General features: G+C 46.9%; 1 protein-coding gene across 1 annotated transcript; it reads right to left on the bottom strand.

The window, feature by feature from the left end:
* Positions 1–541: 541 nt before the first annotated feature.
* ndst3 (N-deacetylase/N-sulfotransferase (heparan glucosaminyl) 3) lies at positions 542–25,998 on the bottom strand. Its single transcript, XM_067250063.1, is given in 15 exon segments — positions 542–1,859; positions 2,025–2,135; positions 3,784–3,886; positions 4,305–4,414; positions 4,816–4,986; positions 5,155–5,329; positions 5,588–5,711; positions 5,917–6,013; positions 6,531–6,713; positions 13,082–13,210; positions 16,281–16,466; positions 17,545–17,699; positions 18,528–18,615; positions 24,961–25,780; positions 25,782–25,998. Coding segments are annotated over 15 exon segments (2,643 nt in total). The 5' UTR covers positions 25,964–25,998; the 3' UTR covers positions 542–1,850.

Here is a 25,998-nt window from a genome sequence, read left to right as displayed (position 1 = left end):
TGAAAGTGCCCGAAGATGACGTCATAAACATGGCATGACATTTAGCCAGTGGTTCCCCCTTTTGTGTCTCTGGTACTGTAAGTCTACATCATTCACAAATCTGTTCTTGATACACAGGTTGTGTGGAAAAACATGGATGGTAGTTTGGAGAGATGAGAGTTGCTGCTGGTGTTTCTGATTGGCTGGTAGGTGGCCTAACTCTGTAAAACACGAGACAGCTCAACGCGGCAGAAAACGTACCTCGTAATTTGATTGCCATCTTGTGGTGGGATTGTTTTATTGCATTGTCACTCAGTTAACTAAGACATGTTTTTACGGACCTAAAGATCAACAACATAAGCTTTATCCTCCCTCACAGTGTTGGTAACTGAACATTCTAGCTCTTGGTTTTGCTATTCACACTGTGTATGCGTCAACAAGGTGCAGTACCATTTACTGTCAAGAATCAGGTCAGGTCATCAGGTCTGGTGTGCATACTGTATGTGTCTATGTATCGTGGTCCCCAAGACACTCCAAGACAGACATCACTATTTATTTCTTTATTTTGGTTTACTGAGTTGACATTGACATAGTTTTGCATCCAGACCACAGCTATAGTGTTGATAGGCCACTGGTTAAAAAGGAGAAAACAAAGAGACGTACATGAGCTTTTAAACAGGAATGTCACCAGTTGAGCCGGGGACTACATTTCCCAGAAACCCTTGGTGGTTCTGTCAGACTGTCTTGTCACGGAAACGGTAATGACTTTGGAGGCAGGCAAGGAGAGGAGAGAGGTGTTATGTCCAATTCTGGAACATTTTGGTCTGTGTGTGTCTGTTTCAAGTTTACTGGATCCTTCTAGAACAAATGCAATAACAACCAGACAGGAGGCATATTTCAGGCCTTGGTACTGAACCAATCCCATTCATAAATGGAAGTAATCCAAAAAAACAAAACTCCCAATATTTCCATCAAGCCTTGCAAAAACACTCAGTGTCACTCCACATCTCCAACGATGAGGACCCCTGAGGGGGAGGAGTCTCATACAGGTGGGCTAGGGCTGTCTTAAACTCTGCCTGATCAAAATACATACCGCTAACAGAGGAGTCTGCAGTCACACTCCAACAAAAATACAAATAAAATGTTTTAAAAAAATCTGACATAGATCATAATAAAAATTGTCGCCCCTGAGTCAATGGTTCACCTTCTATTCTAGCAACAACATTTGTTAGTGTGTGTCCCCTCAATGTCTTCTCTATACATTTACAGACAGAATAAAGACATGAGGCGCATGGGTGTGTGTGTGACTGTGTGTGTGTGTATGTGTGTGTGGGTGGGTGCGATGTGGGCGAGGCATGGAACGGAACATAGTGCAAATCCATCTCCATGGAAACCAGACAGCTGACCAGCAGTGGTGTTCTGGGATCATAAATTAAAAAGGTAGAACAGAGAGGAAGGAGGACAGCAGAGCTTCTGCAGGGTCCACGTGCACGCCTCGGCGGCCACACGTGCACGCTCATCAGTCAAAGGGTCAGTTCAGGGTCCGGGTAGAAAAAGGCTTCATATTCCCTCTCCTTCTGTCTTTCTTAACTGTTTGGTTCAGTCTCACCTCCATGGGCATGTCCAGCTTCTGTTCAGCTCTCTCTCACACATCCCTTCTTATCCAACCTGCCAACCCCTTCCTTCCTTCATCCATCCATCCTACCATTCCCTGTGAGGTTAGAAAGGGGTCAGAGTTCATGGATCCCACAGGGACCATGCTGTCCCTAAAGTTCACCGCAGGGTCAGTGAGAGGTCAGCCTCTGTCATACATATCATAAACGTCCTGGTCACAGTTCCCTAACCTTTGACCCTGGCGCCGGGGGTGAGGGTTATCTGACCTGAGAATGAAAAAGAGGGAGAGAAAGGACAAGAGGGAGAAAATACTTAGGAAAGACTGGTTAGCGTATGATTATTAACTACTAGAACTAACCTGCAAATTGTACGTGTTATATGTGTGTGTGTGTGTGTGTTTGTGTGTGTCTTTGCGTGTGTGCGTGACCTACCTTCTGTAGTTCCTCTCTTAGCCAGGAGGGGAGGGGCTGGCCCAGTTTGTGGAGCAGCTTGGATAAGTCTATGTTATGTTCTCTGTAGTACCTGGACAGATAGGCACGCGCCTGGGGAGAGGGAGAGGAGAAAGTAGGGGGCAGAGGGAAATGGAGAGGGGGCAGGGGGGAGGAGGAGGAGGTGAGAGAGAACATAGTGGCAGATGGTTGAGAGGACAAGGATGGGGAAGAGAGAGAAAAGAGGGAGGAATGGAGTTTGGGGGGGAGAGAGAGGAGAGGGAGGGGAGAAAGAGGCAAAGGAGGGGGAGGGAGGGAGCGAGGGAGGGGGGAGGGGAGAGAGGAGAGGGATAGGGAAGAGAGAGGCAGAGAGAGAGAGCGATAAGACTGATAAATAGGCTGGCCATATCGCTTTCCGCTAGAGGAATGGTAAGCTTTGAGAGTGTCTTTGAAAATGCTGCGCATGGAAACTTCAAAATAAGTATATAAAAAGCACAATGAAAAATGGATGTCGTCATTTTCTTTTTGTTATGATTTCTGCATTGGTTGCATGCACCATAATGAAGATACAGCTAACCCTGACTTACTTAAGACTTTCAAAATCTACACTTGGTTTTGTGAAAGGTTCTCCTTGTGTAAATATGAAGTTGGAAGTTAAGTAAAACCACTATCCGTATTGAACCCCTGAAATAGGATGTGTTCAGAGTCAAAGAAAAGGCAGAACTGCAGAGTATGTTTAATTAATCTGCATACTGCTAGAAATGACACATACCACCTATGATCTGAGACCAAGCTGCTTTTAATGCACATTTATCTGAAGATACATAGATGGTGTCTGTGTGTATTTATGATTAAATAAACAACATGTTTTATCATTTTAACATGAACCAGAGGGACCTGTTGCCATGGCAAAGAGCGAGGCAACAGGTGAGAAGGACCAGAGAATGAATGAAAGAAAAAACAAGCGAGAAAAGTAGAGAGGAATGGATTACATAAAGAACACAGGCATAGTCCTATTTCCATTCCCTGTGTATCACTTGATATATCTCTCTTTCATCCCTTCATCTCCTGTGTGCATCCCTTCCTTGCTTTTCTCTCCATCCACCTCCTCCTATGTTTTGCTCCCTCCATCTCTCTCTCTTCATCTCCTCCCCTCTATTTTTCCCCATAGTGGGAGCTGAAATACATTTTAATTACATTGGCATAGCCTGTGGGCTATGTGTGTGTGCGTGTGTCTGCATGAAATTTATTCTCAGTGGGTCATTTCTCCATGGAGTCAGTAGCTAAGACAATGATTTATGGATTAGAATCTCTCTCGCGCTCTCTCTTCCTTTCTTTATCTCGCCCTCTCTCCCCCTGCTGTACTTCCTCCCTCTCCCCTTCTCTCTCAGGGGTGTTGTGTCACTATTGAATCCCCATAATTAGGTTGTAACTTCCTGGCAAGATCTGATTGGCTGACAGTTTCCACCCTGCCACACAGCCCTGTGGGAAATTTCACCACGGCAACAAGAGGGACTCTGGGATGTCAGCGTCCACCTCTCCCAGAATGCAGCAACCAGATGGCTGGTTCTACAATGTGACGCAACCCAGACTCTTTCTTTCTTTCTGTCCCTCTCTCTGCCTCTCTTTCTCTCTCTTTCTCTCTGTCTCTCCCTCTCTTCCCTTTGTCACTCCCTTCTGTCTCAACACAACATGTTTGTCATGCCATGTGTGTGAGAGAGACTGTGGAGAATGGAGAATGATGATGTGTGTGCGTGTGTACCTCTGTTTCCATGGGGGGATACTTCCTGCCTTTGCTCTTCCCCAGACACTTGGTCCTCCCTCCCTCCAGGACCTGACACCAGAAGCCCTTCTGAGGATCAAACCTGGGAGGGGGGGTTGGGGGAGAGAGATTGGGAAAAAGAGGTAAAGAGAGACAGGTAGAAGTAGAGATAGAATGTAAGAAAGGCAGTGAGAGAAAGGGAGAAGGAGGGAGGGAGAACAGAGAAAAGAGAAGTTCAAATGTCAAATCCATACCCATCTCCCATTGTCCACAAAGAAAAGTGATGGAGAGAAAAAAAGAGAGGGAGACGTGTGTGTGTCTGTGTGCGTGAGAGAGAGAGAGATAGAGAAAGAGAGAGAGAGAGAGAGGGTGAGAGTCATCAAGTGTACTACTGACAGGCAAAGAGGGGGATTAGATACATCGGATAGGATGAGGAGAGCAGGGAGACTAGTCTGATTACACGCGCACACACACATGCATGCACACATGCACACACACACACACCCAAGGCGGTAGCTTACGTGAGGGCCTGTGAGTAGTTGAAGTGTGTGGTCACCCCCAGGAACTTCTGGACCTCGTCCATCACTGCTGCTGGGTCCCCTCTCAGCTGCTGTCCATCAATGATCAGCAGCTACACACACGCACGCACACACACACACACACACACACACCAGCAAAATGATCAATAGGTCATCATGATTACATCACAAGATAGCCTCTCTGTTTTTGTGTGCGTTTGCCTGTGTCCGTGTGTATGAGCATGTGTGCACAGTATACTGTGTATGTTGGTGTGTGTGTGTACCTGGTTGGCAGGATAGTGGGCCAGCCACCTCTCTATGTGTGTGTACCTGGTTGGCAGGGTAGTGGGACAGCCACCTCTCTATGTGTGTGTACCTGGTTGGCAGGGTAGTGGGACAGCCACCTCTCTATGTGTGTGTACCTGGTTGGCAGGGTAGTGGGACAGCCACCTCTCTATGTGTGTGTACCTGGTTGGCAGGGTAGTGGGACAGCCACCTCTCTATGTGTGTGTACCTGGTTGGCAGGGTAGTGGGCCAGCCACCTCTCTATGTGTGTGGCATAGAGCCCTGGGGTCAGACAGCGACTCTGCAGTGAGCGCAGCTCAGCCGGCGCCCCCCGGCGCGCACTGATGACATCATAGAAGGTGAAGCGCAGCGCGGCGTGGTCCTCGTGAGCCCTCTGGTGCTGGAGGGGGGGGGGGGGGGGGGGGTTCAGAGGTCAGAGTCAGAAACAACAACACAAACTTGCTCTCTCAGTGTGTGTGTGTATAGATGGGTGTGTGTGCATGTATCTGTGTGTGAGTTTGTGTGTGTGTGTGAAGGCATGCTTGCGAGCGAGCGTGTGTGTGTGTACCTGGTACCAGCTGTAGGCCCTGTCCGAGGGGTTGATGAGCAGGGTGATGATCTTGGCCTTGGGGAGCAGGGCGGCTGCCCGCCTGGCAGCGTCCTCCGAGGGGAAGTAGTTGGCGCTCTTCTCAAACAGGAAGTCAGTGGTCACGTTGGAGGGCACGGGGAAGAACTCCATGTACCTGAGCATGGACACACACGCACAAATATACACACACGCACACATATACATGCACGCACACAGTTGTATTTGACTCAGCTTGGTTTCCTGTTAGACTGGATTTATTTGTGTTACACCATGTGTATGTATGTGTGTGTGTGTGTATGTATGTGTGTGTGTATGTGTGTGTGTGAGAGAAAAATGTGTGAGTGTACGTGAGTGTGTGTGTGAGAGAGAATGTGTGAGTGTCCGTGAGTGTGTGTGTCCATCCCTCCCTCACCAGTCCAGTCCTTTGTGGTAGTTGTTGGTGTTGAAGAACTGCACCTCCTCGTACGTCTTGGGGCTGGGGAAGTTACTGGAGATGGAGGGATGCATCAGGAGGAAGAGATAGAGAGCGGTCGTGCCTAGAGGAGAAAGAAGAAATCTCTCCATCACTCAGTCCAGCTCAATCCAACTCTCAACAATTTAGTGGTGTGTGTGTGTGCATGCCGGTAGGCCTGACTTTCTAATGAGGCAGAAACATTTGACACCAATTAACTCTGAGACACTTGGTCTGGCCTTTATCCTTTGTACTGTGTGTGTGTGTGCAAGTGTGTGTGAACAGCATACCTGTCTTCTGTGGTCCTATAACCATAAACTTGGGTAGCCTATCACATGTCTTCTCTTTTGACCAGATGTCTTTGTGTCTCTTGTCATCACATGGGTTCTAGAACAAGAGAATAAGAGGGGGGGGGGGGGGGGAGGATGTAAGGATGTTTTCCACAGACACGCCAACACATATACACTTGAATACATTAAATGTATGCATTTAGCAGACGCTTTTATCCAAAGCGACTTCCAAGAGAGAGCTTTACAAAAGAGCATAGGTTACTGATCATAAAAACGAGATAGCCCCGAACATTGCGAGCAGCCAAAACATGAAGCACACATTGTGGAAAACCAAATAAGTGCCAAAGGGAAGGACCATAAGAGCATGCAGTTAAACAAGTTACAATTGAAAAACATGAAACTCCCCACAAGAGTGCAAGAGTGTACATGTAGAAAAAACTATCAACAGTAAACATTTTCACAGCGAGTACAATAATTTTAAACCGTTACAACTAACCAACAAGAGCAACAAGTCTCTCAATACAAGTCATTGTGATCCTGGAGGAAACTAACATCAGGTCCAGCCAGGTCCAGAATACACACACACACAGATGAAAAAACAACAACATACACACCTGCCAAAGGGGCTGCTTCTGGTCGGGGAAGAGGGTGAAGTACTTGTGAGCCAGCTGGAGGGGAGGGAGGGTGTGGAGGTTGAGGTTGGTCCAGGTCCTGAGGAAGGATGACAGGTGGACGAAGGTGTAGACGCCCAGACGATCGTTCCCATAGTTGGAGAGGTGGGTCATGAAGATGCTAACCTGTGGAGACACCCAGAGAGAGAGGGAGAGAGAGAGAGGCAAGAGAAAATGTGTCAGTACTAATATCAGTATTGAGTGACATTTATGCCAAGAACCAAAATGCCAAGTAGTCTCTACATTGCAGTACCGTATGAGACCACGTGGTGGCAGTAAAGAGTCGTTCAAAACCAGGAAACGGGACTTGGGTGACTCAGTTTGTGTAAGTGTGTGGAGGACACACGCAGTGGGAGGACGGACAGAAAGACAGAGACAGATACAGACAGACAGGACAGGGAAAGAGAGAGAGAGAGAGAGAGAGAGCGAGAGAGAGCGAGAGAGAGAGAGAGAGAGAGAGAGAGAGAGAGAGAGAGAGCGAGAGAGAGAGAGAGAGAGAGAGAGAGAGAGAGAGAGAGAGAGAGAGAGAGAGAGAGAGAGAGAGAGAGAGAGAGAGAGAGAGAAATTGTGCTAGCGTGCCTCTAATGGATGCTTAAAAGGCTGCATAGATCACAGACAAGTTCAGATGCACACAAACATACATACATACATACGTTCATTTTTCTTGTGCAGTTTCGGGGAGCTTTAAAATTATGGGTGAGACTGAGGAAATGTTAACACAACCATTAAGATATGAATTATTGTTACGTGTGTGTGTTTGTGTGTACGTGCATGGTTGTGTGTACATGTGTTTGTGAGACAGTGTGTTGATTTGTCTACGTAAGAGTGAGGGAGAAGGAGCAGCAAAAGTGATATTTGTGCACGACAAGTGAAACACACGCACACAGTATCCTCGTGACAGACCGCTGTCGACGGTCCTCTTTAGCGCTGAAGGTTGCCGTAGATACGAAGCGACACGGTGTCGGGGTTTGATGGATCAGCGTCCGGCCAACCCAGAGGCACGACTGGAATACTGATGGGGGATATGCACACACGTGTGTGTGTATGTGTGTATGTGTGAGAGAAAGACAGACTAAACGTTGGATGTGTGTGACCGTGTTTAAGTATGTGTGCAATGTTTGAGTGTGTGTATGAAGTGTGTGTGCGTGTGTAATGTATGTGTGAGATCAAATGTTGTGTCTGTATGACTGCGTGTGTGCGCGTGCCTGTGTGAGTGGGTGCGTGAGTGAGTGTGTACATGCCCGGGAGCTATAGCATGTTGTGTTCAGCTCAAGGATCAAGCAGTAACCCTCTAACCACACTTTCCCATCAATCGGAACTCAACGGCACATTCTGAAACTCCTCGACTGCCCGCGGAAAAGCAGTCTTAACAGCACACTCACACACACACACACACACACACACACACACACACACACACACACACACACACTATGTCCAAAGTTTGTTTTGTTGGGCTACTTCTTCTCCACTTTTCCTCCGCTCTTAAACGATTATAATAATAATTGGGTGCACATTTGGAGAAGTGAGTCTTTTCCGATCACACAGTCACATTTCATCAGGTCAAATGTGGATGCCGAAGTTACAACCTAGTTGGACCGTGCGTTTGATATCGATCAAGGGTCAGCACTCCGTCTAACACATGGAGGGAGAGGAGGAAGCGAGGATGGAGGGAAATCTAATCAAGAAAATATGATCCAGCTAATAACAGCTTTCAGGCCACGCAAACACTATACCCCTCTCTCTTTCTCTCTTTCTCTCTTCCACAAAAGACAATGAAAACAGGCAGGGTGATCAAAAAGTGATTTATGTTCCCTTCCAACCACTCGATATGAAGTCTGACTCAGACGACAGGCAGGAGTGTGTGTGTGTGTGTGTGTGTGTGACTGATGTCGAAGGCTGAGACACTCATTAGCAGCTCTTGTTTCCCCTGTTTAGACAGAGAAGAACTTGTTGACACACATTTTCTAATGGATGGAAAACCCAAGACTGAACTCAGAAGACTACAATGATATACATATGTAAAGACATAAATAATATACATCACAAAGAACTCCAGTTGACTAATTATTTAATTGAAACAGGATTAATGTCTTTCTTTCTGTTGCTCTTTCTTGTTTATTTTTCTACTTTTTTTGCATTCCTTCTCACCCGCCTTCCATCTCTCTCTCTCTTCTCTACCTTCTCTTCTGTAACTCTTTCATCTCTGTGCTGCCTCCACCATCTCTCTTTCTCTCCTTCATTCAAACAGCTAGTTCCTCTAATTTTCTCCAATCTCTCTCTGACCTACATATCTTGATGAGGCATGTTGTTAGAACATGAAGTGATGTCCTTACACACACACACACACAAAATACTATGCTGGGTAGGATTAAGGTAATTCTGATGTTGTGTTTGCTTTTTGTAAATCCTGAGCTAACAACTCTGCAGTGATTGGTTATTTAAACTACCTTCATCCATCCATCTGTCTGTCTGCCCATCTGTCTGTCTTTCTGTCTGTCCGTCTCTCTGTCTGTTTTGCAAACTCTATATCCATCCTCCTCTTCCCATCATTTCCTCTCTCTCTCTCCTTCCTTTCCTCCCTACCTCTGTCTGAATATGGAGTGATAGAGCACCAGCCAGTTTCCCATTACAGACCACTTAGTTCCACATATATTTCGCTCGGATTGAATTCTTATTGCTTCTAAACATAAGCTCCGTCCCTCCATCTCGTCCTCCCTCTCACACTCCTCCACGTCCTTCCCCCCCCCTCCTGTGGATAATTGAAAGCTGAACATCAATACAGCAAATGATGTCAGTTCAATTTGTTCTGCCTGCTCCTGTCATCGTCTACTGTCCTCTCCTCTCCCCTCTCTTTTTCTCTCTCTCTGTCTGCCTCCCTCCATCCTTCCTTCTCACTCTCTCCCTGCTCCGCCCTCTTCCATCGTTTCTCCTCCTCTCTGAATGTGTGTGTGTGTGTGTGTAGGTGTTGATGAGCAGTGAAAGCCTTCATTACACATCTGACTGGAATAAGGGAGGCCATCAGAAACACGCACACAGACATCTTATCCTCACTCTATACCTACAGTGTGTGCTTTTGTTTGAGTATATGATCTAGCCTACAAGTACAATGAAATATATGGCTGAACTATTATCCTATTGGCTAGCAGGGAAAGAGAGGGAAAGGGATGAAGAGAGAGAAAAAGAGAGAGGGAAAGGGACCGAGTGAAAAAGAGAGAGGGACAGAGAGGGAGAGAAAGGGGGACAGACAGAAAGGGGAGAGAGAGAGGGAGAGAGAGAGAGAGAGAGAGGGACAGAGAGAGATTGTGCTGATATTTGGTCTTTTGCTAATAAGCTTGGTGGCAGAGCTAAGCGCTAAATGTCAGCCTTGATATATGTCTACAGCTCTGCCTGTGTCAGCTCCACTCACACAAACTTTCACACACGTGCTCTCACTCATACACACACATACACACACACAAACACACTCACACCGTGTCAGTAAGAGAGACGAGAGTATAAAAAGTGTGTGTGCGTAGGAACATGTAGGATGCCTGCTGGCAGGGATGTGTGTGCACTGGAGCATCTCCCAAGAGACACCAGGTGTCGTGACCTGAAAGTACATCTGTCTCACCCCTCTATCTAACCCAATCTATATCTCCATTCACCCCCCCCTCTTTCTCTCTCTCACGCTCCAGTGAGGCTGTGATTGTGTGGTGAGGTCCGGCTAGTGTTGTATTGGGTGTTTGCTGTGGCAAAGTTAGTTAATCGATGGCTGAGCTTTGGTGGAATGGATTGAAAGATAGAGGATAGGGGCCTGGAAAAAACATGTACACGGAAGCATAATGGCACAAACACACCAACAACCACATCTCAAATAAATATATGCTGTTTTGTATAAAATACAGTCTCTCAATGATTGTTCTCAATTATTATTGCTCTTCATATTCAGGTATTGCTCTCAGAACCTAAAGTGTTTTTACCATTCATGCACAGGCACACACACACACACACACACACACACATAGAAGTACCAGACTATGTCAATATGTGTACAGTTATTGTTCAAGGGAGCACCAAGGGCACAGTGTGATTAAAAGTAATTTGAGCAGAAGTGACATTATTACCAATACATGCCCTGATGGCATCAAGCCCAGACCACAACCACCCTGCCCCCTCCTCCCCCCCGCCCCCGCACACAGACCACAACATCCCTACGCACACAGAGACAACAACCACCCTGCCCCCTCCTCCCCCCCGCCCCCGCACACAGACCACAACATCCCTACGCACACAGAGACAACAACCACCCCGACCAACCGCACAAACCGCAACCGTACTTCCCCCACACAGACGTGAGGGGAGGGATGTAGCAATACAGTTTGAAACCGTTTTTAATCTGTAATGTATCATATTTAGGGAGTCGTTTGTAATGTAAACGGTGTACCATAGGCTGAGACAAAAAGCTGAAATGTTTATTATCATGGTGAGTGTGCGCTTGTGTGTGAGCAAAAGTGAGAGATGGAGAGAAGGAGAGAGAATGCGTGTGTGAGTAGTCCATCATGTTTAAATGGCATTTCTGTTTGATAACTTCTCTCATTAAGAGTTGAAAGAAGACCATAGCCTACTCTCATATTACACTGATTAAGAAAGAGAAGAAATAACTGGAAGAGAGACAAAAGGAAGGAAGGAAAGAAAGGAGGATGAGGGAGAAAAAAAAGCAATTAGCCTCTCTGTGTTTCTGAGAGTGTTTCCATTTCTCATTCAATAGTTCTGGTGTGCTGTGTGTGCGTGTGTGTGTGTGTAGGTGTGTGTAAGTGTGCGTGCACCTGTGTGCTTGCAGACAAATATTTCTAGTGTCTGTGTTTGTGTGCACCGGCATGTGTGTGTGAATGGACCGCTTTGGGTTATGAGAGCAATAATTGAATGTGAAGCCTCATTAGGAACAAGAAGGGAACGACAGCAACACAGAACACTGTATTAATGCACTGCCACACACACTGTTTGGAATGTCTAATGCATAATACTAGCTGTATGTCCGCCGGCAAATGAAAGAGACCAAGAGGAAAACCAGGAGAAGGAAGGATGAGCAAGGACAGAGTGAGGAACAAAGAGAGGGGGGGGGGGAAGAAAAAGAAAAGGAGGTGAGGAGATGAAAGACTGTTAGTGTGTGTGTGAGAGTGTGAGAGTGTGGGAGAGTGTGTGAGTGTGTGTGTGAGAGTGTGTGTTTGAGAGTGTGTGTTTGAGAGTGTGTGTGTGAGAAAGACACAGGGTGTGTTGAAACTCCAGTACTTGACAGTGAAGTGCTGGATGTTCAGAGGCTTCATCTGGTGAAGCTCTCACACACCTGACACATCAATAGAATCTACACACTGAGAGAGACATAGAAAGTGTGTGTGTGTGTGTGTGCGTGTGGTGGTGGTGGTGGGGGGCATACTTACAGGGAAACCCAATTCTGGTTTTTAATTTCATGGCAGAATCGAGCTGAGCTGACACACACAGTGGGGGAACGAGGGGGAGGAAGGGTGTGTGTGTGTGTGTGTGTGTGTGTGTGTGTGTGTGTGTGTGTGTGTGTGTGTGTGTGTGTAGCGCATGCGTTTGTGTGTGTGAGAGAGAGCGTCTGTGTGTTTGACAGCAGCCCCCCTGCAGTGAGACCTAATTTAGAGTGGGGAAATGAACATAGAATCACCAGGAAATACTGCCCCTTAAAGAGAGAGAGATATACAGAGAGAGATAGAGAAAGATAGAGAGGGATGGAGAGAGAGAACGAGAGGGAGGGAGAGAGAAAAAGAGAGTGAGAGATATAAAGAGAGGGAGGGCCAAAGAGAGGGAGAGAGAAAGAGAGATAGAGATTGAGAGAGATTGAGAGAGATTGAGAGAGAGAGATAGAGAAAGAGAGGGACGGAGAGAGATTGAGAGAGAGAGATAGAGAAAGTGAGGGACGGAGAGAGGTGGAGAGAGAGATAGAGAGGGATGGAGAGAGATGGAGAGAGAGGGATGTCCATCTGCCCGGCTGTCCTGTGATGCTGTGCTGATTCTACGCTTCACAGCCCTGACCAGTGGCTACCACTAACTAAACTGACATGCTCCCACTCGGATCACTGACTTGGAACTTTAAATATCTGGGTTTCAACATTTACAAATTGTAATTATTATCCTTGATGCATGACTACATTTAGCCTATGGCCTGCACCTCTCTGTCACCGACCATCTCTGGAGGAGGGAATCCCCCCACTGAATTGCTCCTCCCAAAGTTTCTTCAATGTTTTCCTCAATGAGTTTATCTGGGAGTTTTTCAATGTCTACTTTGAGGGTTTAGATTGGTTTAGGTGTAGTCCTGTAGGCATATGTTAAGCCCTCTGTGACAAAAAGGGCAATACAATATTTGAGAGAGAGAGAGAAAGACAGAGAGAAAGAGAGAGGAGAAACAAGCGTGCGTCCGTGTGCGCTTTTCAGATGAGACAAACACTCTGCTATCGTGTGTGTGCACATGTGTGCGTGAGAGAGAGGCTCACCGGGTTGAGCAGCACGGTCATGAACAGCTCTCCTCCTCTGATGCTTCTGTCCAGCTCCTTCGGCCCTCCGGGGTACTCCTTATAGTAGATTGTGTGTGTGAACAGGCCGCAGGTCTGACGAGGGAGAACCTGCACACACACACACACACACACAGACACACACATGTATGTTTAGGACATATGCAAATGGATTCTATTCACGCAAACCATCGATTACAGCCATTGTTTACGTATACTAGCATTTTTGAGATGCAGCAACAAAGATTTCATTTACTTTCACTAGAAAATAGAAGAGAGAGAAGGGAAGAGCAGAAAAGAGATTGGTTTGTAGTAAACCTTTCAATTGGTAGTGTCTTTTGTGTGAAATAGAGAGCCGGGCCAAGAAACAGATATTGGATTTGCTATAAAACATAGCAATACCCCCCCACACACACACATACACGCACACGCACGCGCGCGCGCACACACACACACACACACACACACACACACACACACTCACAGCAAAGGCCACCAGAACCATGGACATTCAGCACTATTTCACCAAACCAATTATCCACACTGCTATAGCTCAAACTGGAGTAGTATATTTCTCAGACACTCACAGACACACACACACACACACACACACAGACATACACATGCAGACACACACACACACAGGAACTTTCTACATGTTCCTCTGTTTGGTTTTGATAGTCCTAGAGCAGATCTCAATTTGCTAAAGGAGACAAACACACAACAATTTATGGTCCTGAGCAGTCTCAAATCCAGCTTCCACTGACTGCTTCTGTAACGATGGCAGAAAAGGCAAGAGAAAGAGAGGGAGGGAGAGAGAGAGAGAGAGAGAGGCGCTGGCTTAACTTTAAAGGAAGCCAACCCACTGTCTGATTGATGAAAAGCACAAAATCTAAATGCGCTCTCCAGAGTTAATGCCACTGTGATTTAATATTTTAATCTAAGTCCACGCCTTTTGCTCTGTCTCACACAACCGTGCATGCATGCATGCACGCACACACACGCACATAGAAAGATTTAAATTGTATAGTATAGCCAACCGTCTATCCTTAGTTGACACTGTGCTTGGTGCGACTGTAACTCGCAGGACAGTCTCCATCCATCAGAGGCCTCAGGGGCCTTGCAGACTAAATAAAAAAAATGAAATTTCCCTAAAGCCATCCAAAACTTAGACTGAACACCATTTCCTAGGGCACACCATTGCCTTCTTGGGAAAATCTACTCATCAGAAGGCTGTAGAAAGAGAGAGCGGCTGCAAAAAAAAAAAAGTCGGACAGAACAAAAAGTCGATGTGTACTGTAAATCTTCCCGGGTTCTCTTAGGCTAGTCTGGAGACCGGGAGCAGAGTTGACGCGTCCATTGTACGGGCTGTCTAACGAACGCGTTTCCGCTGCGCGGCTCCGACAGCACGAACAATGCTAACTGCTAATCTGTGTGTCAAACACCTCAGACGAAAAGAGGCACGTTGTCGTGCTGTCACGGACGGGGGAGAGGAGAGAGGGAGGCGGATGTTCCCAGAAACAATAGTCGACAATCCATGACAAACTCCTTTATTGCTCAGAAGTTTCGGGCGAAAAAGAAGTGTCTGAGCTATGATTGTGGCTGACTGGAGTCACACCCATATCCTCTCCCACACTCACACACACGACCATATCCACTCACACAAACACACACATACACACACAACCATATCCAGTCACACACACATTCTTTTCTACTCACACACAAACACACACATGCACAGTAAAAGTCAGGAGTCAGGTGGCTGAGCGGTGAGGGAAGCGGGCTAGTAATCCGAAGGTTGCCAGTTCGATTCCCGGTCATGCCAACTGACATTATGTCCTTGGGCAAGGCACTTCACCCTACTTGCCTCGGGGGGAATGTCCCTGTACTTACTGTAAGTCGCTCTGGATAAGAGTGTCTGCTAAATGACTAAATGTAAATGTAAAAGAGTGCAACGCTACAGTTAGGGTGTGTGTATGTGTAGGAGTGTGTGTGTCCGCCTGTATGTGTGTGTGCATGTAGGTATGTGTGCATGTGTGTGTGTCTGCATGCATCTCCATGCCCTTACCATGTTGCTGTTGTAAATGAAGCCGTTGTGTGAATGTGTAGGTGTGTGTGTTGGCGTGTGTGTCCATCTCCTGAGTTAACTCACTGGCTGACCAGCTGCGTTAAAAAAGGGTCAGCTCACTCACACAAAGGAAAGCAGCAAGACGGAAGGTGAGCGCCGGACACTGGTAATGTGTGTGATAACCCTAACCCTAACCCATGTGTGTGATAACCCTAACCCCGACCCCTCCCACCCTGGTCACTCCCTGTTCCAGCTACTCCCCTCTGGCAGAAGGCTGCGGTCCATCAGGACCAAAACCTCACGCCATAAGAACAGTTTCTTTCCATCTGCTACTGGCCTCTTCAACAAGGCCAAGGACTCCCATTGACATTCATTCACTTATTTAACTATTATAAGTCCATCTAATGGCAATTCAGTATGCATAAGCCACTTTATCTCAGTATCCGATTGCACTATGTTGAAAATTCACGCTGCTCATTATTCTTATTTTTATATATATTTTATTTTATATTTAAATTGTTGTATTCTTAGATTGTTTAGTTCTTAGAAATAGTTAAACTTTTGTACTTTTACTTAATTTAAGATCTGTATATGTTTAGTGTTTTGCACCTCCCTGCCACAGTAAATTGTTTGTATAACATACATGGCGAATAAACCGAATTCTGATACTGATTGAAGTTTGCTTTGTTCCCTGTTATAAGGCCCACTGAGGTGGAGAGTGACTGCCTGAGTACTGTGGTAAAAGAAATTCTTTAAAAACACCTTTTTTGTCAATAAGACACTGCACATCTGTGTATATGCCTATATATCACGTTATTTGCCTCAATCATATGTGGCTAACGCCAATATCGCTGAGCGGTTGCCATGATGTTGTCGTGGATGAAGCCCTTGTGCGCTTGTGTAGCTGTGTGTAGCTGTGTGTAGCTGTGTTTAGGTGTGTGTAGGTGTGTGTAGATGTGTGTGTGTAGGTGTGTGTAGGTGTGTGTAGGTGTGTGTAGGTGTGTGTAGCTGTGTGTAGGTGTGTGTAGCTGTGTGTATGTGTGTGTAGGTGTGTGTAGCTGTGTGTAGCTGTGTGTAGCTGTGTGTAGGTGTGTGTCCACATCTCCTCACCATGATGTCTCTGTGGATGAAACCTCGCCGGTAGCGAGCAGGCTTGAGGTGCGGGTACTCCTCGGTGCTGGTCACCCTGATGCCCCAGGCTCGTCTCCAGGCCTCATACAGCTGCAGGTGGACCGGGTACACCCCCGAGTGGTGGGGCGCTACTGCGTAGCCCATGTCCACGGGGATGCCGTGGTCCTGGAGGAGGGACGCACACACACACACACACACGAGCATGAGCAGATGCACGTACGCACGCACACAGGTAAGCAAGCCTGTACAGACACGTGGAGAGAATTAGATGGCATGGCAGAGATGAATGCAAACAAACCGTACCGTCTGCTGAATGTAAACACACAAGTGCACGCGCACACAAACCGACATACAAGTTGACCTTGTAACACTGAGGGAGTTGTGTTTATGCTGGAGCCCCGTCCTTCGTCCAGCAGACTGATGGTGTCCTTCGGAACTACCGTGTACACACACACACACCGAGGGCTTCATACAGCACCGGCAGCTGAAATCTGCTACCAGAAACGTGTCTTACATGACAATATTGTGATGCAGACACACACAGACACGTACACACACAAACACACACACACAGAACCACATGCTCACCCACACGCAAACACGCACACAGAACCACACATCCAAACCCCCACACTAACCAACATACACACCCACACAGACGAAAACCATCCACATCCACACACACGCAACGGCTGATGAAACAAACTCCAAGAGTGTATCCCAGTGAGTTTTAATGAGTGTTTGGGTCCGTTTGAATATGACAATAATAAGCAGTTTGACTCCGTAATAAGAGTAACGGGGTAGTAGAGATTCAGTAATGTGCCTTAGGAGCGGAGCAGTGATGAAATTACTAACAGCAATATTAGTCTCTGCAGAAGCCTCTCCCAGGAGAGAGCTGTTACACCGGAGGAGAGGGAACGAGGGAAGGATGGAGAGAACCAGAGAAAGAAGGATGGAGAGAACCAGAGAAAGAAGGATGGAGAGAACCAGAGAAAGAAGGATGGAGAGAACCAGAGAAAGAAGGATGGAGAGAACCAGAGAAAGAAGGATGGAGAGAACCAGAGAAAGAAGGATGGAGAGAACCAGAGAAAGAAGGATGGAGAGAACCAGAGAAAGAAGGATGGAGAGAACCGTCGAAAACGAGAGGGGTGGAGAGCCCCGGCATGTACATTACATACGTTCCCTTGTACGCGACTACATTCACGTTCATGTGTGAATGCTTGCAAGTGTGTGTGTGTCTCACCAGAGCAAACTCCTTGTTGAGGATCATCTGCTCCAGTAAGGAGGACTGGTTGTGGAAGAGGTGAGGTTGCATGTGACTCCACATGTGAGGAAACCACCAGAACTCATCCACGTTCCTCAGCAAGACATCATCCCCCTCGTCCTCCTCCTCCGTACCTGATCCCACACACACACATGTATACCCGCACCATGAGCACACGCAAACACACCAAGATTCCAGACACCATTAGTACACACACACAGAAATGCATGATGATGATGATACACATGTACACACACATATACAAAAACACACCAACCATTAAACTCAGTAATGGAACCAGAAGCTTCATAGGATGAATTTCTATATATACCCTAAGGTAGTCGCTCTGATGAGTTGCCATGCCAAAAGCGCTTGGGCTGAATTTCAGCTGTGTGACTGATACCATGGTGACAAGCTCTGGTAACACAGAAATGCTAAATCCTGAACTTTACTTTCACAAAAATTGAACACAGCATACAGGAATCAAAGTGTATGGAGCAAAAGTTGCTGTGTAACCATTCACCATGATATCGTAGTAGGATTGGTGCTTTTTTTAATTGTTTCAAATACATTCCAGTCCTGTACAAATAATCTCCTTAAAAACACAATTACAAATGATCCCACTCAAATACATTCTCAACTGTCTATTTGAAAGTAATCGGCCAACCAGTGAAGCCCTGGAACTGTAAGTGGGTGATTGTGAGGGTGAGTGGGTGAGTGAGTGAGTGGGTGAGTGAGTGAGTGGGTGAGTGGGTGAGTGAGTGAGTGAGTGAGTGGGTGAGTGAGTGGGTGAGTGAGTGGGTGAGTGAGTGAGTGAGTGAGTGAGAGAGTGGGTGTGTGAGTGAGTGAGTGAGTGAGTGGGTGAGTGAGTGAGTGAGTGAGTGAGTGAGTGAGTGAGTGGGTGAGTGGGTGGGTGAGTGAGTGGGTGGGTGAGTGAGTGGGTGTGCTAGAGTAGGACCCACCTGTGTGGTAGAACTTCCCAGAGAAGCCCAGGTTGAAGGTAAAGTTTGAGATCTGGGACCGCAGCTGATTCTGTGTATCCAGGAGAGCCTGGATGAAGAGAGAGAGAGATAGAGAAAGAAAGAAGAGAAAGGGATAGAAAGATGTAGAAGATGTAGGAAGATAGAGAGAGTGAAAGGTGGATAGGGAGACAGAGATGGAGTGAGGAAGATGGAAAGAGAGTGGCAGAGAGAGAAAGAGGGAGATCGAGAAAGGGAGACACCCACACACAGTTTGAAGTTATCTCCAGTGTTATAATAAACCCTTGTACTGTACATCAACCTTGAATATCCTGAATGCTCTGTGGTTTTAGTCTTTCAGTCCTTGGAATACAGTAGCTGGAGTCTTGTGTTCAGTTATAGGAGTAATATTCTCCATGTTTCACTTGTATAACAGCTCTCTGCCAATTGTTAATCAGGACTTTCTCCCTTGTTTTAATGACTTCATTACTCTCCTGACTCTTATACAAAAGCACTGTAATGGGTAATAGCTTCAGTCTCGCACACACACGTGGAGTTGGACATTTAATCATACATATGTATTCACACACATGCAACCGACAGCACACAGATAAAGGTGTGTGCACATTTGCATGTGCGCTCACACACACACAAACACACACACAACCATGCCACAAGCTAATGAACGCTAAGGAAGGTCAGTGCTTTACTAGCCTCTAGAGGGCGAGCTTATAGCACGCCCTGCAAACCCGCACACTCCTCCCTCTTCATCCCCCTCTCCATCAAACACTCACCCCCCCACTCCCTCAAGCACTCCTACCTCCTCACCCCCCCCCCTCCCCCCCTCATCATTTTCTTAAACTCTTATCTGGTCTCCTTCTCCCTCCTTCTCTTGCACTCTTCCTCCTTTCTGCCCCCCCCCCACTCCCTTTCAACCCCCCTCTCCTTTCTTCTCCATACCTCCATCTCTCCCTCGCTCGGTGGAAATGTCACATTCTCAGGAGACAAGAGTGTTCTAATTTGAAAGGAAGGCTGAAACAGCAGCCAGGAAGAGGAGTGTGTCGCCCTCTTTCTCTTTCTCTGGCTCAATCTCTCTCTCGCTCTCTTTCTCTGGCTCAATCTCTCTCTCTCCCTCTCTCTGTCTCTCTCTCTCTCTCTCTGTCTCTCACTCTCTTTTTCCCTCGTTTTCTCTTTACTGCTCTGTTTCCCCCTCTCACTCTCAAATGCCAGCAACACAGGTTTTGTTATCTGCTTCTATTTATTTTTGTTTTCCTTCTCTATATATCCATCCATCCATCCATCCATCCATCCATCCATCGAGCCATATACACGGTATCTCTACAATAGTTGCAGGAAGGCCAGTGTTGTTGATCTTCAGTGCAGACACAGCCTTATTTAATAAGCCATAGCACAGTAAGTATTCATATTGGTTGCCACACACACACACCCACGCACACACCCACACACAGTGGCTCATTTGGTGTAATCTAATGTTGCTGAAGACAGTCCCATGTTGACAGATGTACCCCACTCCCTAATCTGATCCCTTGTCTCCCTCAAGACAATATGTTTTACATCTTAACTCAATACGCACACACACACACATACCAAACCACGAAACACACACATTGTAAATTATGTTTATGTCAGCACACTTTGCCTACTAACTCAATACACACTTCCTGATATGCCCAGACCTAATGTATTATTAACATGATGCGTGTGTACGCGCACGTGCGTGCGTGTGCATGTAGGTGTGTAAGGGGGTGTGTGTGCCACACAGTTTGAAACATGAGCATCTGAAGTCACAAGAAAACATGAATAGCCTACTCTGCAGTTATATACAGGAAGTATTATAATGGTATTCTCAGCTGTAGCTTATAGGAGACCATATAATTAGATGAGGTGCCCCTGTTCCGTAAAAGACACAGAAGGATTTGCAATCCCGAATGGGCCCTCTTCTATATTTGAAAGGAATTAAGAAGTTGGTTCGCATAACAGGCTACAGTTTTATTTTTTAAGCCACTGTTTTCCTTCCAAAAACTTTCACCAAAATAATTGTTCACTAGCAAGCATAACAAAACATTGAAAACAGACAGAGTAGAAAAGCTTGATTTGGATTAGCCTGTAACATCAAAGCTAGCTGCCACCCTGTAGCACACCATAGGCAAACATGCGCTGGGATTAACGGTTAGCGATAGCCCTCCTTTCTATGCCCCGTCTTTCAGCAGCTAACATTGTTGCTAGTATCAGAAGACCTGCCAGGGGGTGGGTGGGTGGGCACATGTGTGTGTGTGTGTACACGTGTGTGTGTCTGTGTGTGTGTGAATGCAAGGCTAGGACAGTTATCCACAGCTGGCTAACATGGTTAAGCGACTGAAGATGTGCCAGAGAGAGGTTGGGCATCAAACACCAGAGAAAGATGGGCATCTGGACAGCCACTCCTCACACATGCCAACCTTTCACTCCTTCCTCCCATTTTCTCTCCCTTCATTTTTTTGGTCTATCTTACAGTTCTCTCCCCACGGTCTAACTATAGATTTGCTGCCCACTCAGATGGACTGTGTGTGTGTGTATGTTTGTCAAGCCTCTCAACCACGCATGCCAACCAGAAACAAACAAACAAACGTTTTAAGCCCCCCACATGTGAGGACTCGAAGTCCACAGCCCATTTTGAGGAATATGTGTGTGTGTATGTACAGTTGGTGTGTGTGTCTGTTTTGTTTGTATAAGAGAAAGCATTTCAGTGTGTTTCATCCTCTCTTCAAAGCAGACCAGTCCTCCTGATTCATCAACATGATTAAACTGAGCTTGTGAATGAGAATGTGTGTGTGTGTGTGTGTGTGCAAACTGGGTCAGTCATCTATTTGATGAGCTGAAGAAACCCTCTTTCCTTCACTATCTCTCTCTCTGCTTTTATCCATCCCTACCCTACCTCCATTTTCTCTATCCTTTCAACCCCCCCATCCCACCCAAACTTCACTGGTATGTGCACCAACCCTTTTATCTATCAACTGAAAGGATATTTAAAAGTTGCATGGCTTTAAGCAATAAGGAACAAATGGTTACCCAATTGACCACCATTTCGTTTGCACCCATCCTAAACTTTAAAGCTATCGATTGTCACTATCATTATTTAACAAATCCAATCTCTCATATGATTCACAAAATGATGACTGGGCATATTTAATTTAGCCAGCCACTCAGCACACCTTAACAGCATTATGACCCTCTGGGCCACAGATGTTGTGTGTGTGTGTGTGTTAGTGTGTATTTGTGTGAGTGGAGAGGGGGTGACGAGAGAAAAGAAGATTAGGAGAAATAGGAGGGGCAGAGAAAGGTGAAGATTGAGACGATAAAAGAGACATACACCTCTCTAGGGACCACCTGATCTTTGAGAGGGAGCGAGTGAAAGAAAGGGAGGGATAGAAAGAGAGAGACATGAGGAGAGGTGGACGGGGAGATGCAGCATGCACCCACACACACACACACACACACACGTGGGCTAGCTATCTCTGATGAGGGCTTGAGATAGGTAGCATAATTCCTTCTGAGATGACATCAATGGGGTGTTCCACACTTAAGCATTGTAATGGAGGAAATACAGCGGTGTGCATGGGGGCAGGCTTGTAAGTGTATATATGTCTGTGTGTGTGTGTATATGAGTGTCTTTATGTACGTGTGTGTGTGTGTGTGTGTGTGTGTGTGTGTGTGTGTGTGTGTGTGTAGATAAAGATATAGATATAAAAGAGAGAGAAAGATGGAGACAGAGAAAGAGCGAGAGATAGGAAGAAATGGAGAGGGTGAAAGAGATATATATTGAAAGAGAGAGAGAGATGTTTCGATAGACAGGGATAGAGAAAGGGAAATTAGAAGGTATTGCTTGTCACCAGATGAACTCATGGAGCGAATCTAATGAAGAATAGAAGGGGATGGTGGCATTTTAATTGGCTTTCTCTCTTTCTATTTCTCTCTCCCTTTCTCACCACGTCCCTCTCTCTGTCTCTCTCACTCTTTTTATTCTACCTTTCCTGCAACTGTGCTTTATTGCATATATATATATATATATATATATATATATCTGTGCTCTTGAATTGACTTAACAAGTAGGTTACTTAGTACCACAGACACCTACATAGACACCGTGCTGACACATATGAACTGTGTGTGTGTGTGTGTGTGGAGGGTTTATTCTGACATATATCTAAGATCCCTCATGTCTCCTTTTTCCTTTCCCAGTAGCTCCTCCCCCTCTCTTCTCCTCCTTTCCCTACCTTGCTTCTCCTCCTTCTCCTCCGCCCTGCATTTTGTTTTTCATTAGCACTCTGGTAGCCGAAAGCACTCCCCCAGGTACCATCACCTTCCTACCCCTCCTTCCCTCCTTCCCTCTTCCCCTACCCTTACCCCTCCCTCCGTCCTCCCCTACGACTGTCCCTCCCTCCCTCGTATCTGATAGGTAGCTAACCTGGAGGTACGCTAGATACAGAGAAAAAAGGAAAGGTGAAAATAGAATAACTGGGTCTCAATGTGCTATCTATTTTTCTACCTCTCTCACTTCCTTTCCCCTTCATTTTCAAAAACTCGTCCTCCCTCTCTGCACGCATACTGTATATAAGTACATGTGTACATGAATTAATAAATGTACATGTTTTTTCCTCACACCTCAACTCTTTTATCAGTCTCCGAGCCCCCTCTTCTCCTCACTCTCTCTACCCCTAACCCCCTTTTCCTCTCTCTCTCTCTCTATCTCTCTCTGTGTCTCTCTCTCTGTGTCTCTCTCTCTCTCTCTCTCTCTTTCTCTCAGTCTGTCAGTTATGGCGGCTTCAAATGTAATCCTCATGTATATTTATGCCTCATTCCAGCCTAAGCAGAACAGAGGACAGGCCCTAACACTCCCGAACTCCTGCTCCAGATTGCGTGTATTAGTATTTGTACTGTGTGTGACAGAGAAATGTGTGTGTGCATGAATGACAGAGAAATGTGTGTGTGTGTGTGTGTGTACATACTGTTTTTACATACTGTAAAAACATACATAATGTTTTTACAGTATGTAAAAACATTTCTCTTTCTCTATATTCACTCAGGGCATGACTCCTCCACTCCTCTCAGGCTGCCCATCCAAATTCAATCTCCTCTCATCCCTCGTTCCTCCTCTCCTCCTCTCCCCCATCCCCCTCTTTCTCTCTCGGGTAGTCGGCTCATTTTTCAGATGCACGATGGGAAGGATGTCAGACATTGACGGAAAGTGACATTCTAATCTAGAGTGCTGATGTACACACACACACACACACACACACACACACACACACCAGCAAACACACACACACGGAAACACTAACACTCTCAATCACACACACACACACACACACACACACATACCTCCAGTGTGAGAGTCCCTGTCAGTGTAGCTCTAGTGAGGGAAGCAGATGCCCCCGGTCTAATCTCATACACATCACAGCAGAGCAACATAACTCTCACCTGTCTCTCTCTCTCACACGCACACATACACAATACTATGTTACACTCACAGCTAAAGTGATGGTTGTCCCTGAGCAATCTAAGCGGAGAAATAGAGATGACAGGTTCAGCCAACTCCATTCTTCTGTTTTGTTTTGAGGTGTGAAACCATTTTAGGACACTTTCCTATTTCAGATTTACCATCTAGACTATTCAGACGTCTGTGTGTCTGTGTGTGTGTCTGTGCGTCTCTGTGTGTGTGACTGACAGTGTTGATGTCATCTGGGTCTGCGCTCGTGTGTGTGTTTGTGTGTGTATATGTGTGATGGAGAGTGTTGGTGTATCCGTGTGTGTGATTGAGTGTATGTATGCATGATGTGTGTATCAGTGTGTGTGTGTGTGTGTGTGTGTGTGAGGGACAATGGTGGTCTTGAGAGGCGGGCTGAATGGCTGACTCCCCTCTGGTCTCTCTGAGAGTGAGGGAACGTGGGAATAAGGGAATAAGTGCCATTCATCCCGTTCCTGCACGCCCTCTCTTTCTTTCCCCTGGACCCTCCTCTCTCTCTCATTCACTCTCTCTCATTGTCCCTCTAAATAGACCCTTTAGCTCAACCTAAAGCACCATTTGAGCTAAATACTCTCCTCTCTATGGCACAACACACACGATCTGAACAACACACACACATTCCCTTTCACACACAAAGCCTCCCTCCGTGACAGCGTCAAACAATAATATACCATTTCAAAGAAGTGCTAAAAATAGATATTCAAGGAGTGTTTTACACATTTAAACTTGTGTTTTGGGGTAAAAAGTGGCTGACTCAACTGCAAGTCTTTTGACCTAACAAGCTCTGGCACTTGAGACTCACAGTTCTGTTCAGTGAGAAAACTCTAGATCACACTTTATAGCAGTGAGAAATAATTTCAATTAAACGCAAACGTATGTAATGATCAAACAGAGACACACTGAACGGCATACCTTGACATCCTTAGCATTCATCCTTGTCCCCTCCTTCCCAACGAAGATGTCATCAATATCAACCAGGATGTGGCGATCCAGCCCAAGTGACAACTTCCTGTCTGTGAGGTAAGAAACGGCATCCACCAATAGCAGCCTGTGTAGCCAGTAGCCCAGCCCATGTCCGAACATCACTCTCCTCACGCCATCGTACGCACCCGTGTCCTGTACCACAGTGGCCTGGAGGCCCAGACTGAAGCCTGGAGCTGGATTATCCCCACTGCCCGCCCCGGGGGCCCCCTCCCTAGGTCGGGCCTGTAGGACGGCCTGGTACGAGGAGTGGTTGGTGGAAAAGGAGGTCCAGTCATCTCCAGGGAGCGTACCGCGGTCAATGCCAGCCTTGGTGAGGTGCAGCAACGGTGAGTTAGCCGCCACGTAGCAGTCCCGCAGAGCCTGATTGGTCCGCAGCACCAGGGGGAGACCCCGGAGTTTGAGCAGGGGCGGCGAGTTCTCATTGGAGCGGTAGAAGGCGATGATGCCCACCCGGTACTCGGTGCAGTACTGGTGCAGCAGCTGGCGGTTCCACGTGTCCATGTGCGTGTACTTCAGGAGGTTCTCATAAACGACCAGCGAGTAGCGGCCCCGCCCCTTGTCCGTGAGCGGCGGCAGGTCCCCCTTCCCGGGGGCGATCTCCGTGCGGAACTGGAACCGGGCCGACTCCAGTATGGCCACGATGTCCTGGCCCAGCTGGGAGTACTGGGACTCCACCAGGACCAGAGCCACGGGGTCCGTGTGCATGTGCGTGTGCGGGGGCTTTGGAGGGTGGGGATCGGGGGGGCGGGCGGTAAGGGGACAGCGGGAGGGGCTGCGAGCAGGCGGGCTCCACTGACTGTCCGAGCTGGAGGGAAGGGGCAGAGTTGGTGAAGAGGAAGTAGGCGGAGAGCAGGAGGGAGAGGAGGCAGCAGGAGGCCAGGAGGAGGAGGAGCCTGCGCAGGTGCCGGCGCACACGCACAGCCGCCGTCATCACGAATGCTGTGTGTGTGTGTGCGGCTGAGGGGG

The sequence above is a fragment of the Osmerus mordax genome, chromosome 14 (assembly GCF_038355195.1).
Source record: "Osmerus mordax isolate fOsmMor3 chromosome 14, fOsmMor3.pri, whole genome shotgun sequence".
NCBI lineage: Eukaryota > Metazoa > Chordata > Actinopteri > Osmeriformes > Osmeridae > Osmerus > Osmerus mordax.
Note: the sequence above shows the minus strand (reverse complement) of the source record. Positions and strands in the feature narration are given on the sequence as shown.